General features: G+C 36.6%; 1 protein-coding gene across 1 annotated transcript in view; it reads right to left on the bottom strand.

Annotated features, from left to right (window-relative positions):
* Positions 1–8794, bottom strand: part of swm (Zinc finger protein swm) — a 370656-nt gene extending 361862 nt beyond the window's left edge. The window contains exon 1 of the mRNA XM_090402359.1: positions 8187–8794. Coding sequence (XP_090258485.1) covers positions 8187–8245 — 59 coding nt within the window. The 5' untranslated portion in view covers positions 8246–8794. The remainder of the gene's footprint in view (positions 1–8186) is intronic.
* Between the last annotated feature and the right edge of the window lie 6821 nt (positions 8795–15615).

Below are 15615 nucleotides of genomic sequence, written 5' to 3'. Positions count from 1 at the left end.
TAGTCCATGTGTGGCCTAATCAAAGCCTTATACAATGGAACAAGAATCTCCCTACTTCTACACGTCAGTGTCCTCCGCATCATTCCCAGAAGTCTTTGTGTTGTCTTCACAATTTTGGTGATGTGTCCCCTAAATTTTAGATCCTTATCCACTATCACCCCCAGATCTCCTCTATTTCCTCTACCTCCAACAATATATTTTCACCAAGCATAAATTCTTCATCCCATCTTTGTTTTCCAAATTTTAAAACCTTATATTTTGCAACAAGGAACTCACATCCCCATTTGCTTGCCCAATCACTCAATTTATTCATGTCTTCTTGCAAGGCCACAACATCTTCACTACTCTTTATGGTTTGTCCCAACTTTGCATCATCTGCAAACAACTGAATATCTCCATCCAAATCTTCGCCAATATCATTAATATACAAGTTAAATAGTAATGGCCCTAAAACAGACCCCTGAGGCACTCCACTAGTGACTTTCCTTTTCCTGGATATCGCACCCCCCATACACAACTTGTTGATACCTATCAGATAGCCAGTCTCCAATCCAATGCACTAATCTAATATCCAACCCCATCTGCTCTAGTTTGACTGTCAACTTATCATGAGGTACTCTATCAAAAGCCTTTGCGAAATTCAAGTATAATACTGTGTATCCTTCTCCTCTGTCCAAGGAAGCAGTCACTTTATTGTAATAAGTAAGTAGATTACTAAAACATGACCTCCCTTAAGCAAATCCATGCTGTCCATCAAAGATTGTTGTCAACCCAACTCTGGATCCTAGTTCTCACAAGCTTCTCCAACAACTTAACCACAACTCACACCTACCATCTCACACCTACCGTATCTCCACCACACATTCGAACTGCACATTCCTTGAGTTCGATCACCTCCTTTATGAAGTGGCACAATCTTGACCTCCTTCCACTCTTTAGGAACTTGACCAAGTGTAAGACTCGTATTAAAAAAATATGTCAAGGCAGGTGTCAACTCTCTGGCACATTCCTTCAGAATACGCGGTGATATATTATCAAGTCCCACAGCCTTATTTACAACTAGTTTATTCAACTCCCCAAACACCTCTTGCTCACTTACAGTCAGGCTCTCCTCCCCATCATCAACTGCTCTCAATCTCTCCATGAAGTCACATTCACAAGATTGAAAGATATTTATGAACTGCTCATTAAGTATCTCCACCACACATTCTGCAACAGCTGTCTTTATACCATTTCCTCCAATCAATGTCATCCTTCCATAATCATTCTTTCTTTTGCTGGCTACATATCGAAAGAACTCCCTAGGATTCTTTTTAGCTTCGTTAGCTAACTGCTGTTCATACCTCTCTTTAGCTACTCTCACCAACCAAGTCACCCTCCTTGCCTGGTCTTTGTCGACCTCATGAAATTGGTTACTTCCACTTCTCTTATGCTGCCTCCACAATGCTCTTTTTCTCTGTATCGCATGCTTAATCTCTTTATTCATCCATCTCACACCTACCTTATTTAACCTCTCACCCTTGGAATACATTTAGACATTGCATCTACTAAATAGTTTTTGAAAATCCCCAAAGCTGTATTGATCTCTTTTCCAGCTAACTCCTCATTCCATGCTACACCTGCAAGCTGTCTCCTGAGCTCTTCATAATCACCCCCCCCCTTGTAGTTCCACATATACCCTTTTTTCACAGGGGTCCTTGCACTGCTGGCAACCACCCAGGTAATCACCTCATGGTCACTTTCACCAATTGGTGGATGATTTGACACCTCATTTATAATTACATCCTCTGATGAGATGACCAAATCCAAGACCTTTAATCCTCGTGTGCCCTCTGTTACATACTGTCTGAGGTAGTTATCCCAAAAATTCCATGCACCCAACCCCACTGGGGCTCAAACCCACGACCTCGAGATTAATAGAGCTGTTGTTCAGGATTAGAATCTATTTCTTGCAAGGCTGCTGTAATTGCTGGACAGGTAAAGATGTGAGTGGGTGTCAGTTCAGTATTGGGGCAGTTGTTGCAGTTTCTATATGTTCTCGTTTCATCTGTATTGATCTTCATTCCTCTATAATGTCCTGCTCGTAGTCTTGCTATCATGGTGGAGGTCTTTCTGCCAGCATTAATTTTGGGAATTTGATGTTGTATTGCTGATTTCAGTGGAATTAGTTTAGCTTTTGCTAGTGCATCAATGCATTAGCATCAGCAAGAGTTCTCTGGCCTCTTTTGCTAATTTATCAGCTGCTTCATTGTAATCAATGCCTACATGAGCAGGAATCCATTGTAAAATGCAACTTCCTAAACACTTTAGTTGATTTAAGAGTTTATGGGTGTCTTGTGTGAGCTTGGTATGATTACCTCCATAGCTGATCTTGAGTAACTGTAAATTATAATTCCCTCAGATTGTTGAGATGATGATAATTTTAAGTAGGCTTCGCCTGCTTTATTGTGTAAATTTTGCTGGTAAAATTGGAAGCTATTCTCCCAGATCCAACTTTTATTGAAAGTTTTTCACCTTTCAGCAGTAGAAGGAGAACACTAGCACTTCCATTAATCATATTGGTGTCTAACGATCCATCAGTATAACAAATAACCTGTTTGGAGGGTGAAAGAAGGTTGATAGCATTTAGGCCTTTTTCTCTGAGCATTTCTTTTAATTCTTTTTTTGTACAGAGTTTGGTATGGTTTAGATTTATGGAGGTAAAGGACTGGAAAATAGAGGTTCATTGTTTATGTGGGCATTTAGCTGATCAAGACCTATTTTCTTCCTGATAGTGTCATCATATTGTAAAGTTGATGATCTGTGAAGTCTGCATTTTTGATTCCAATGTTCATAAGTTTTTAGGGAGATATGATCGCTTTGGTAGCTTCTAATATTATTTATGAATTTTATGGTGGCAAATTTTCATCTGTCCTGCAGCAGGGAGCCCACATTCCTTGGGCTCTGATGTTGTTAGTGGATGAGACTGCACCAATGATAATCTTGGATGCTTTTGCTTGTATTTTGTCTAATTTTTCCTTTACCAATGAGGCCAAAGTTGGCTGAGTGGTTAGCTTATCCACTCAGCCAACAATGAGTGGATGCCATCTACTGCTGACCACAGGGTGGTCAGCAGTAGATGGCATTGGTGTAGATGATAAAAGTAGTTGAGGTTCGTTGTAGTTGGTGGAGTGAGTGATGGAGAATTGTGAAATAAGTGCCCTCCCTTGATGAGTCTTTGGAGGTGTCATGTGATAATAATAATAATAAATGATACGGAAAATACTTTGAAGGGAGATATTCAGTTGTTAGATGATGGAAAGTTGGATAGGGTAATATTTAATCAAGGTGATGTAGAGAGCTTGCAGGATGATGTCTATAATCTGTCAGTATGGATAAAACATAATGGATATCAATTTAATGTGGAAAGGTATAAAGTTATGCATTTTGGGATACAAACATTACAAGCTGTGTACCACATTATGGTAACTGCACTCCCGGAAATTGATGAAGCCAGGAATTTGGGACTAATAGTAGATAGAGAGTGGAAATTTAAGGGGCATATTGCAAAAGTGACCAGAGTAGTTCACAGGATTACTTGATTATTGAAGAACATAATAACAAGCAGAGATAAACAGAGTTATCATTCCTCTTTCTAAAGCCTTAATATGATCAAATCTGAATTACTGTGCTCAGGTTTAGTCACTTGGGTTTCTTGGTGATGAAGAGGTGGTGGAGAGGATCCATAGGCGAGTGACCAAGATGGTGAGTGGTCTGTGGTATGCTCCCTGTAAGGACACACTAAGAGTTTGTGGAATGCAAAAGTTGGTTGATAGGTGGGGGAGATGATAGAGACATTTAGGTTATTTACAGGATTTTATAGGATTGATGCAGGATAAACATTTCAGCACTTTGCAAAAAGAGACAGAACAAGAGGTCATACCTAGAAGTTGGGTAGGAGTATGGTTAACAAGGCTGTGAGGACTAGATTTTTCGCTCAAAGAGTGGTGAATGAATGGAAGAGGTTGCCCGAGTCAGCTGTAAGTGCTTTGTCAATAGTTTCAACGAGAGGTATGACAGATATTGTGCTGATAGTTTAGGTCTCCCATGATGAGTCTTTGGAAGAACATCAAATTTATAATTTATATTAAATGCAATATCTTTAAACTTATTTCGTTTAATCAAAACTTGAGATTCGCGTTTTCCCGTATGAACCTATGTGCACTGGATTAATTTTTGTGCTTTCTGAATGTTAGTTGATCTTGACCAAAGTGCAGTTGAAAGCAATGAAAATTCTTGAAGAAAATCTATTATTAAAGCAAGGTCTTGGAAAAAAAAAATTTATGATAGTTAACCTTTTTGCAGACAAGAAGAGGAACTTGAAAAAATGCATTTATAATAATACAGGATATACACAGCAGTAGCAGCTCAGTTCGATGTTTATTAAATTGATAATAAACAGAACAAATTTTTTTATCTAAAAATATTTTTAAATTATTATCTTGTTTTATTTCAGATATTGTAATTGATTTAGACAGTACCAAATGACAATTTTAGGAAAATTTTGTAATAACTTAGCATAGCAGCTACTCCAGACTTTTTTCCCAACACTGCATTAACACCATCAGAACAAAATGCCCTTAAATTTGCTTTCATATATTCATTATTAAAGCAACAATCATTTAAATCAGACATAAGGTATTACAAATACACTCTGTTATAGTAGCCACTAATTCATTTAAAACGACAAATACCATTACTGGTGCAGTAGCAGATTAAATTGCACCATAGAGAAAAATCACATGGATGCTCTTTTTTGAAACTAGATGTTTCACCAATAATGCTACATATTTTGACATTTTATTCTATAATATTCTTAAATATTTTCATTTTAATCTCTTTTGTGATTCCACTATTCTTGTTGCACTGTACCATCACTATATATAGATGTGTGTGCTTATCCCAAATGCCATCAGCCATTGTGGATCAAATAGCATGCTACACTACAGTTTATAACTACTGTCAGTTTAACAAACTGACTTGCAAAATTCTTAAAAAATTAACAATAGTTGGTGCACACCACTGTTTATACACTTCTTTTCCATGATCTGATTACTCCAATTTCCACTCTTGTAATCCAAACACCAGGAAATAAGTGAAGTAATTCTCACTAGAATGAGGGCTTTCAAACTCCATTAAAATCCAACCTCTAATCCAGGTCTTGGTTCTCCAACAATTGTACCAAAACAGCTAACGATCAGAGAATATATGTGCATAAAAATTCAACATACATTCTATAGCTCAAGACAAAAACACCAGCTTCTCACTTAATCTATACACTTCAGCCTTAAACAAATAATCTAAAGAAATCAGCAAGTCCAAAGAAGATTTTGTAAAGATCAAATGCATAAAGCTTGTGTTATGCTCAAATGATAGTCAAGCCTTCTTGTCCTTTACTGGGATACTGGGAGTAATTTCTGCCCTTGTTTCCAACCCTCTCACATCCTGATAGCACCATGACAGCACCACTTAAAGATAAGGCAGAACTCTTGGCATCAGTGTTTTCTCACTATACCATGAAATGTTTACAGCATATATTCTCTGATCTTTAACCAAATGACATCAGGAAAAACCTCAATAGCCTTAATACTTTAAGTCCCTTTGGTCCAGATGGACATAAAATTTTTGCTCCAAAATTAACACCTATCCTGTAACATATATAAAAGCGAGAGAGGAAATAAGAGTCAGCCATAAAACTACCATCTTATCCCTCACACCTCAATTTCAAAAGTAAAGAATAAGTTCACTAACTGAAGATCTGTACGTTAATCAATGATCACCAGATTATGCAACTTTTGTTTTATGGCAGCCCTTCTTGCTAATTTTAACTACCTTAGACACAAGTCATAGAAAAATTTGGAGAGACATATAGTTGCTCTTGTAATATCCAAGAATATTTGAATGATATTGAGGCCTTTTTCCTGTCTTTGTGACTGGATTAGTAACTTAGTCTGTGATTATTCAGATTTCTTGATCAATGCTGAAGTATCCCAAAGTTTCATTCTCTCACTCACATCTTCCTCCTTTATATGTGATTTTTTCTAACTAACTTTAAATGCCATTCACAATTCTCCTAATGATAGCAAGTTCTATTTCTCTTCTTCAATCCTTACTTCAAACGAAGTACAAGTTTCAAGTAATTCCACAATATCATAATGCTGATCACTTCACCATTCTCAAGTGGGATGAAAGTATTTACTGAATATCAATGCTATCAAAACAGTTGTATCTTATTTCATGATAGAATGATCTTACTTCTGATAACTTTCCTGTTTCAAACAAAATTATGTTCTCTTCTTGGGCTGACTTTCACATCTAGCTTATCCTGGCATAGAAACATAATATCAACAGCCTCCTCAATCTAGAGGGCTTGGCTTTGTATATGTGTTAAAGATGCTATTTCTCTCCTGAACAACTCCTGATGCTTTATATGTCCTAGGTCCACCAACCTTGGAATAATCTTCTTACATTTTAACTTCTCTAAGAATTCTCAAATGTATCCAAGTGATGACAATCCACTAAATAGAAGCTCTCTCTCTCTCATGAGCTCCCTCCAATAATATTCCTCACAGATGCCCCATTTTGGCATTTTCTTTTTCTTTAAACAGATGATTTCACAAGTGTCCCTACACCTTTCTTTGAATCATGTGTGAAGAGAAGCAGCCACCACATTAATACATAGTTCAACTCGAAGTTTATCCAACCAACTTCTCATCTACTTTGCCATTTCATATACCAATGTTGTTTGGAACAGCCTTTCCCATATTGTTTTCCCCAAACAACCCTCCCCTAAGTTCTTTAAGAAACACATTAACACAATCCTTCTTTCTCTCTAACCACATCCCCACACATTTTAATGTTTATATTTTTGTGATCTCTCACAAAAATGTAAACAGTAAATGGGGTTGATATTTCAAAAAATCCCTATACAGACAACAGGAAATAATAATGACAGCAGAGGAAGAAACCCATACAAAAGAGGATGCCATAGTAGTGTGAATTAATCATCGTTTTTGTTTTAGTCCATTTATTTAAGAATGCTACATTTTTAAAATTGCTAGTTGTTCGGTAACTCCTAGTGATGTGCTTACTTTCATTGTTTCAACTTCTTAATCCATTCTGATTATGACAATGAGACTAGTAATGAAATAAGGCAATTTTTAATAAACTTGATTTTACTATTTTTACACATTTTGTCCAATACGACGGTTATTATGATGGTTAGAGGGAATATTGCAAAGGTTGCCAAAAACAGCACATCAAATTGCATAGTTGTTGAAGTGCATTGACAATCAGAGATATGAAAGTTATTGTTCCACTTTATAAGACATTAATAAGACCACATCTGGACTACTGCACACAGACTGGTCACCTAGATTCCTTGATGATGAAGAAATGGTGGAGGATCCAGAGGTGAATGACAAAGATAGTTGCAGGTCTGTGGAAAGTTACCTGTAAGGAAGGATTGATGGCCTGTGGCCATCAATCTTTGTACAAGAAACATCTTTGTACAAGAACATCTTTTGTTCTTGTACAATCAGATATCTGAAAGTATTATCTGTGAGATATCTGAAGGTAGACAAGAGCACATATGGTATTCAATTTGACAGTGATCCTTCTCTGGATCACCATTTGATTACATGTTTCATGCAAGTTTTAAATCAAAGATGCACCATCAGAATCATATGGTAATAATGATTAAATCTCAACGTGTGACTCTGAAAACTTTTGTTGTTATTCCACTTCACAAACTAAACTTCTGGACCCAAAGATAACCCCACTTTCAAAATTCTACGAAATGTGACCACACTTTTCTCAGGCACAGGAGAAAGCAGTTAACCATGTTATTTGCTGATGCAAATAACATGGTTAACTGATAATATTAGCGAAAAGAAAAAACAATATATATGTATGAGTGTGTGTGTATATATATATATATATATATATATATATATATATATCGAAGCAGGGTAAAAACAGGTTTCGCATGCTAAAACATAACGCAAGTAAACAACAAAAAAATCTCTTCTAGTAAAAAATACTTTATATAAATATTCAATTAACAATACGCAATTATGATGTTGATTAAAATAAAACATGTAATATTAAAAAAAAAAAAGAAAGAAAGAAAAAGCCAATATACTTACAGAGGTTCTAAACATGACGTAAGCCATGCTTTTAATGCATCTGGATTTTCAATAATCATTTTCAATGTTGTAGGCAGTATGTTGTTCAAAAAAGTTATGAATAAAACCACATACACCAAGTTACAAGAAAAAAGTCACCACAAATGATCTTTGCCGAAATGTGTTCTGCTGCTACAGGATTTTTATTTTAAAAATAATAATAATGGCCGAAAGACCGACCACAGTATCGTTCACACGTAAAATGTGCACGAACTAGTAAATTACATTGAAAAACAAGACACATCTAATATATTCAATAAAACCACTGTAATAGTTTAAATTACTAAACTATCCAAAGTTTGCAACAAGGCATTCCAAATCCGCTAGCTTTGAAGCTAGCGCAATATCGAGTTTTCATGATAGAATTAAATCACATAACATGTTTTCATTTCATCAACAGAATTATTTAACATGCCAACTACTTCTTCATATTAGTATATGTCTCATGCTAATCGGTTTAACTTTCACATGGAACATATTTAAAAATATCTGTTTTCTTGTCACATATCGACTATGGTCGAAAATAAAAAAAACATGTAACACATACTTCGCGATAACCACAGCGTATTCCTATATCACCATTAATTCACCTAAGGAACCCCGGGTCGAGAATAAAATAACAAACTGAATTAATCAAAAGAAAAAAAAAATAATAATAAATAAAGTAAAATGAATAATAGGCACCAAACCAAAACAATATTACGACAACCCCTTGTCACGAGAAAAGCCTGTAACAAACAGAATATATTTTGATTTATTTTCTTTTGTTTTCATTGATTTTTTTTTAAACAGAGTACTTGATATTTGCGTACACATTACTCTAACAGATTTTATTGAGATTAATCTAAAAATAATGAAAAAGTCAATAAAACAAATAAAACATCCGATGGGATACAGTACGGGGGTGGACAACATGGTTTTGTGAAGGGTAGGTCAGTAACTTACTCACATTTTATAATAGAGTGACAGCTGAGTTGGATAACGGTAATGGGTTTACAGTAATACTGCAGGGCTTTGTAAAGCCTTTGACAGAATACCACATAGAATTCTAATCAGCACATGGGGATGAATATAGAGCTATTGAGGTGGATAGAAGGGTGGTTGATGGAGAGATGCCAGAGCGCACTTTATTCAGGAGTAGAGTCCAAAAGAAGGCTTGTGACTAGCAGCCTGCAGCAGCAGGATTCTGTTCATGGGCTGCTACTGTTTAATTTGTTCATTACGCACCAGTGAAATGGCGGTTGCCAAGTGTTTATATATGTGATCAGTGATTTAAATAGTTGTTATGAATAATTCGGAGTGTTGATTCATATTTTTGATATAAGCGGAAAGCGAAGGTAATCAACTAGCTGATGATTGTGTTGTTAATTAGTGATTGCGGTCTCGCGATAGTTTTTATATTTTGGTATTTGGTATCAGATTGTATGATCAGGCATCGTTGCAGCTAAGCCTAATCTCGCTATTGTGACAGCTAAATCTTCTTTGTAGCTACGTATGTAAATCCTTGTGTTAGATATTTTTGGTTATTCATATAATACGTGTTTGATGAAACATTTTGAGAATGATATGTTATAGTGATCGCGTTTTTGTTGTTAAGCCTAATACTGCCATTCTCTGAGCATATATACTGGATGTTAAATGAAATCTATTGATTATAAGTGTATAATACTGAGATAATTATTTCAAGCAATGTATGTAAATTTTGTTAGGTATTATTTAATGTTGTTTAATATGAGTATTTTATTTTAAACTTAGTTCAGAACTCAATATGATAACAAGATCACAGACAATTTGTTTGAAAGGGCACAATCACACACCTAATATATTATCTGTTTTTAATAAATTACTTGCTAGTGAAAGTTTGGTGGATGTAACATTATTGTGTGAAGGAATGACCCTTAAGGCTCACAAAATAGTACTATCTGCAAGCAGCACTCTTCTATACAGCTTATTTTTAGAGAACCCAAGTAGTCATCCTGTTGTGACATTAAATGACATGAAGTTCAGCGACTTAAGGTTGATGATCCAATATATGTACCATGGTGAAATTAATATTTCATGGGATATGATTCCATCATTGTTAAAATCTGCAGAGTTCCTAAAAATGAAAGATTTTTTGGAAGTTGCTAATAAGTACAATGATTCTGTGGAAGGCATACAGCAGAGCGCTTTAGATTGTGATCGTCACGAAGCAGGAAAACCGATCATTGTTCACTTGGTTGCTGAGGGTCAACTGTCAGGTGAAAGTGTGCATACGGGTGTATTGTCTTGTTCAGTGTCTGATGCTACAGTTGATTCTCACCTAACAGTCACAACCTTGGGTAGTGATGACAATAGTCCTTTCATCAATTCAGGTGAATATGTGCATAACGGTGTGTTGTCGGTTTCTGATGCTGCATTCACGGTTATTAGCGGTGATGATGGTCCTTTCATCAATTCAGGTGAATGTGTGCATGGCAGTGTGTTGTCGGTTTCTGATGCTACGGTTGATTCTCACCTGTCAGTCACAAACTTGGGTATGTCATCTGAGTCAGCCATTTCTTCTGTGGTTGCTGGTGATGTCAATCCAGATTACTTTACATCTTGTGTTTCTATAGTATCCCCTCTTGAATCTGATGTCAAAGTAGAAACGAAAGACTGTGCAGTCCATTCCACATCTAATATATCAAATGTTTTGCCTGTATTAAGTGACTCGTATGATCGCAGAAGTTTTAATGTAATATATGATGATACATCTGGTTTGACTAATATCCCAAGTTTAAGTGATCATCAAGACTTCGCAGTTAGCTACCATCAGTCACATAGGGAACATACATGTTTTATACAGCCATATCCCAATGTATCGGATAGAAGCATGTGGAGTAGACTGTGTTGTGCAAGTTCTCCTGAAACAAATGAACGGACATTTTTAAATGACTGTAATATATTTTATAATTTTGATCAGACCAAATTGTATAATCTATCTTTTAGATTTCCAATATGTTCTAATATTTTTTATGGAATAGGAAGTATGGGGGGATTAAGAATGACAAAGTATGAGAATGACAGAAGTGAATATGTGCATGGAATAAATAGTGCAGAAATAGATACACACATATTGCTGAGTGATATACTAAAGAATGTGAGAGAGGTTCAGGAACAAAAACAAGCATTAGTGGGAGTAAACGATGTCAAGTTAAGAAGAAGCAAAAAAGATGTTGTGCTGTATGGGAATTCTATAATTAAGGGTGTGAAGGATGGTAGAGTAATTAAAGCGTGTTATCCAGGGTCAAAGATTAAGGATATAACTAGGGCTGTGAAATTGCAGAAAGATAGAGTGAGTGAGATTATTGCAGTTATAGGGACGAATGATCTACGTAGCGAAAGATTTTCTGTAAGACGGGATTTGAAGAATTTAATGATTGAAATGAATGCAAAAAGTGAGAGTGGAAAGATCATGAGTGTGCTACCACGATTTGATTGTGATGAAATGAACAGAAGAGCAATTATAGTAAATGGAATGGTGTCCAGATTGTGTAAAAGGTTTTGCAAAGAAATGAAACTGAATATTTATTTTATGGATGTCTGGGATGAGTTTGATAAAAGGAAGGAGTATTTTAAGAGAGATGGTTTGCACTTAAATGGATTAGGAGCTTGGCATTTAGAACATTTATTGATAAAGGACAGAGTAAAGGGTCATAAACAGGGAAATGGGATTTGCTAGGGAGGCAGGTGATAGAGTTAGCTGTAAATAGTACAAAGGTCATTAATCGTTGTGAAACTGGGATTAATTGTTCGCAGAATGTTAACAGTAGACAGAGTGGGGTAATTTATTATGGGAGGAAGGGTGTATTGCAGTTTATGTATACCAATGCTCGAAGTATTAGGAATAAGTGTGAAGAATTTTTGTCATTACTTAGTACAACATGGCCAAAAATTATAGGAATTAGCGAAACTTGGTTAACCAAGAATGATATAGTTATTGGGATTGAATATAAGGGGTACAGTATTTTCAGGCAGGACAGAGATGACAGAATGGGGGGAGGGGTTTTATTAATGATAGACGAAACATTAAAGCCAAAAAAGATAGAAGTACCTCACTGTGACAGGTATGTAGAGGGCAGTTCATTAGAGGCTGTTTGGTGTGAGATAGAGATTAACAAGGCGAAATATGTAATTGGTTGTTGCTATAATCCAAGGGGAATAAGGGAGAATATAGATAGCATGTATTGGCAAATTAGCACGATGAGTAAAGGTCAAGTAATTATTATGGGGGATTTTAACTTTGGGGACATAGATTGGGGGAAGGAATGGTCACAAGGAACAAAGGAAATGGAGTTTATACAATTGTTAAGAGATAATTACCTGAGACAGCATGTGATGGAAGGGACAAGAGATTCTAGAGTGTTAGATCTGGTCATAACATCGGAGAACATATCAATAAGTAATTTAGTTACAATGTCTCCACTTGGGGAAAGCGATCATGTGGTCTTGACCTGGGAGATTGAAAGACGAACTGAATATTCTATTAAGAATGGGTATATGTGGAATTACAAGGCTGGTGATTATGGCAAGCTGAGAAGTCAGCTTTCAGCTGTATTATGGCATGAGAAATTCAAGGGGAGAGATGTTGATGATGCGTGGGAGATTCTCAAGGAGTATTTGAAGAAAGCTGTATCAGACTGTATTCCCAGAGTCAGAAGGAGAAATCAAGTAGGAGTAAAATGGATGACTAATACTATTAAACAAGAGTTGCATATAAAGAAAAGGTTGTGGAAGACATATAAAGAAAAAGGTGATGAGCGTTCCAATGAGCAATATAAGGTACAGGCAAAGAGAGTAACCTGTGTGGTAAGGAAAGCCAAAGCTAATTATGAGAGGAAGCTAGCTGATGAATCCAAAAGAAACCCTAAAGAGTTCTTTCGCTATGTGGCTAGTAAAAGGAAGAATATCCATGGAAAGATTACTTTAAAAAGTGTTGATGGTAAGGAAATTACTGAAGCTAGTCAAATAGTTGAGTTGCTTAGTGATCATTTCGCAAAAGTGTACCATCTTAGTAGTGATAGTGCAGTGTCAGATGTGACATTGACTGATGAGAGTATAGAGATAGATGAAATCGAGGTGCTTAATATATTAAAGAACCTTAATGCTAACACTGCCATTGGGTTAGATGGCATATCGGCCCATGTGTTACGAGAATGTGCAAGAGAATTAGCAACTCCTCTAACCAGGATATTTAATTTAAGCCTCAGTTCTGGTAAAGTGCCAATAGAGTGGAAAGAGGGGAAAATAGTTCCATTGCACAAGGGAGGCTCTAAGACTGATGTTGCAAATTATAGACCAATCAATATATCTGGAGTGGTGGTTAAGATTTTGGAGAAATTAGTTAAAATTAGAATTCAGGACTGGGTGGACAGCAATATGATACTTTATAAGGGGCAACATGGTTTTGTGAAAGGTAGGTCTTGCCTAAGTAATTTGCTTACGTTCTATAATAAAGTAACAGTGGAGTTGGATAAAGGAAATCCTTACTCAGTGATACTGCTTGACTTTGCAAAGGCTTTTGACAGGATTCCACATGGAACTCTGTTACATAAATTAGAGCAAATGGGTTTGGATCCGAAGATGGTGATTTGGATTAAAGGATGGCTGGCGGACAGATATCAAAGAGTGGTTTACGGAGGAGCTGAGTCCAGGAAAAGGCAAGTGACTAGTGGTGTACCTCAGGGCTCAGTTCTTGGTCCTCTATTGTTTAATTTGTACATCAATGATATTGGAAATACCTTGAATGGAAATATCCACTTGTTTGCTGATGATGCAAAATTGGGAAGAGCGATAATCAATTCAAATGATGTGGATATTTTACAGGATGACTTAAATAGGCTGACGCTATGGACTGAGGTAAATGGCTGTCAGTTCAACGTGGCTAAGTGTAAGGTGATGCACTTCGGGAGGATGACATCGCATGCTGTTTACTATATTAACGGAACTGAACTGCAGGAAGTTGATGAGACAAGAGACTTGGGAGTTATTGTGGACAGAGAACTTAAGTTTAAAGGGCATATTGCTAAGATTTCCAAAACATCACATCAAATTACATGGTTGTTGAGGAACACACTAACTAGCAGGGATAGGGAAGTTATTATTCCACTCTATAAGGCATTAATAAGGCCGCATTTGGACTATTGTGCACAGATCTGGTCGCCAGGATTTCTTGGTGATGCGGAAGTGGTAGAGAGGATTCAGAGGCGGGTTACAAAGATTGTTGCAGGTCTGTGGGATGTTCCCTATGAGGATAGATTGATGATCTGTGGGCTCCAAAAACTAGCTGATAGACGTAGGAGAGGAGATATGATAGAGGTATTTAAATTGTTAAAGGGATTTTACAGGATTGATACTGATGATATTCTTAAGACCAATGCAGGATGTGAGAGAACGAGGGGCCATCCCTGGAGATTGTGTAAGAGTGTGGTTAACAAGGGTGTTAGGACTAGATTTTTTACTTGGAGGGTTGTGAATGGGTGGAATGCTTTGCCAGAACTGGTTGTGAATGCTTTAACCGTGAATGAATTTAAGGAGAGGTATGACAGGTATTGTGTAAATAATGGTTAGTGTGTCAATGTCGGGTCTCCCGCGATGAGTCTTTTGACTCCATGGAGACACCGTTAAATAATAATAATAATAATAATAATAATAATAATTAACGATAAAGGAAAGGATCTGAGATGAACTGTTCAGTTATTTCCCGATGATCCAAAGTTGGGTAGAACAATAGTTAACAGATTATGTTAAAATTTTGCAGGATGATTTGGATAGATTAGCAGATTGGGCAATGAAGAATGGATGTCAGTTTAATGTAGCAAAGTGTAACATTATGCATTTTGGAATGAAAATATTACCAGCTGTATACCACATTGGAGGAACTGTACTTCAGGAAATTCATGAAGCCAGAGACTTCGGAGTGTTAGTGGATTTTAGGCGCAGATAGCAAAATTGGCTAAATCAGCTCATCTTTACTTGGTTACTGAAGAATATTTTGACGACCAGAGACAAACATATTATTGTTCCTTTTAACGATCCTTGAAGCGCACAGTAGTCAAGACCGCGTCTTGACTACTGTGCGCAGATCTGGGCACTTGGCGATAGGGAGGATCCAGAGGTTGGTGAGAAGGATGGTAGGTCTATGGAATGAACCTTACGAGAACAGGTTGAGGATTTGTGGGTTGCAGAATCTGGTTGATAGGCGGAAAAGGGGTGATATGATTGAGACATACAACTTACAGAGGGGTTTTTACAAGATTAATTCAAGGAAAGTTTTCAGAACATGAATGCATCGCCGGAGACTGTAGTGGGTGGCATGACTGTGAATGAGTTCAAGCAAAGTATGATAGATACTGCGAAGATTGAAGAT

This window comes from Typopeltis vanoorti, chromosome 13 (genome assembly GCF_054136105.1).
Source record: "Typopeltis vanoorti isolate ZY-2024b chromosome 13, IOZ_Tvanoo_1.0, whole genome shotgun sequence".
Lineage (NCBI taxonomy): Eukaryota > Metazoa > Arthropoda > Arachnida > Uropygi > Thelyphonidae > Typopeltis > Typopeltis vanoorti.
This window is presented reverse-complemented; position numbering and strand designations above follow the sequence as displayed.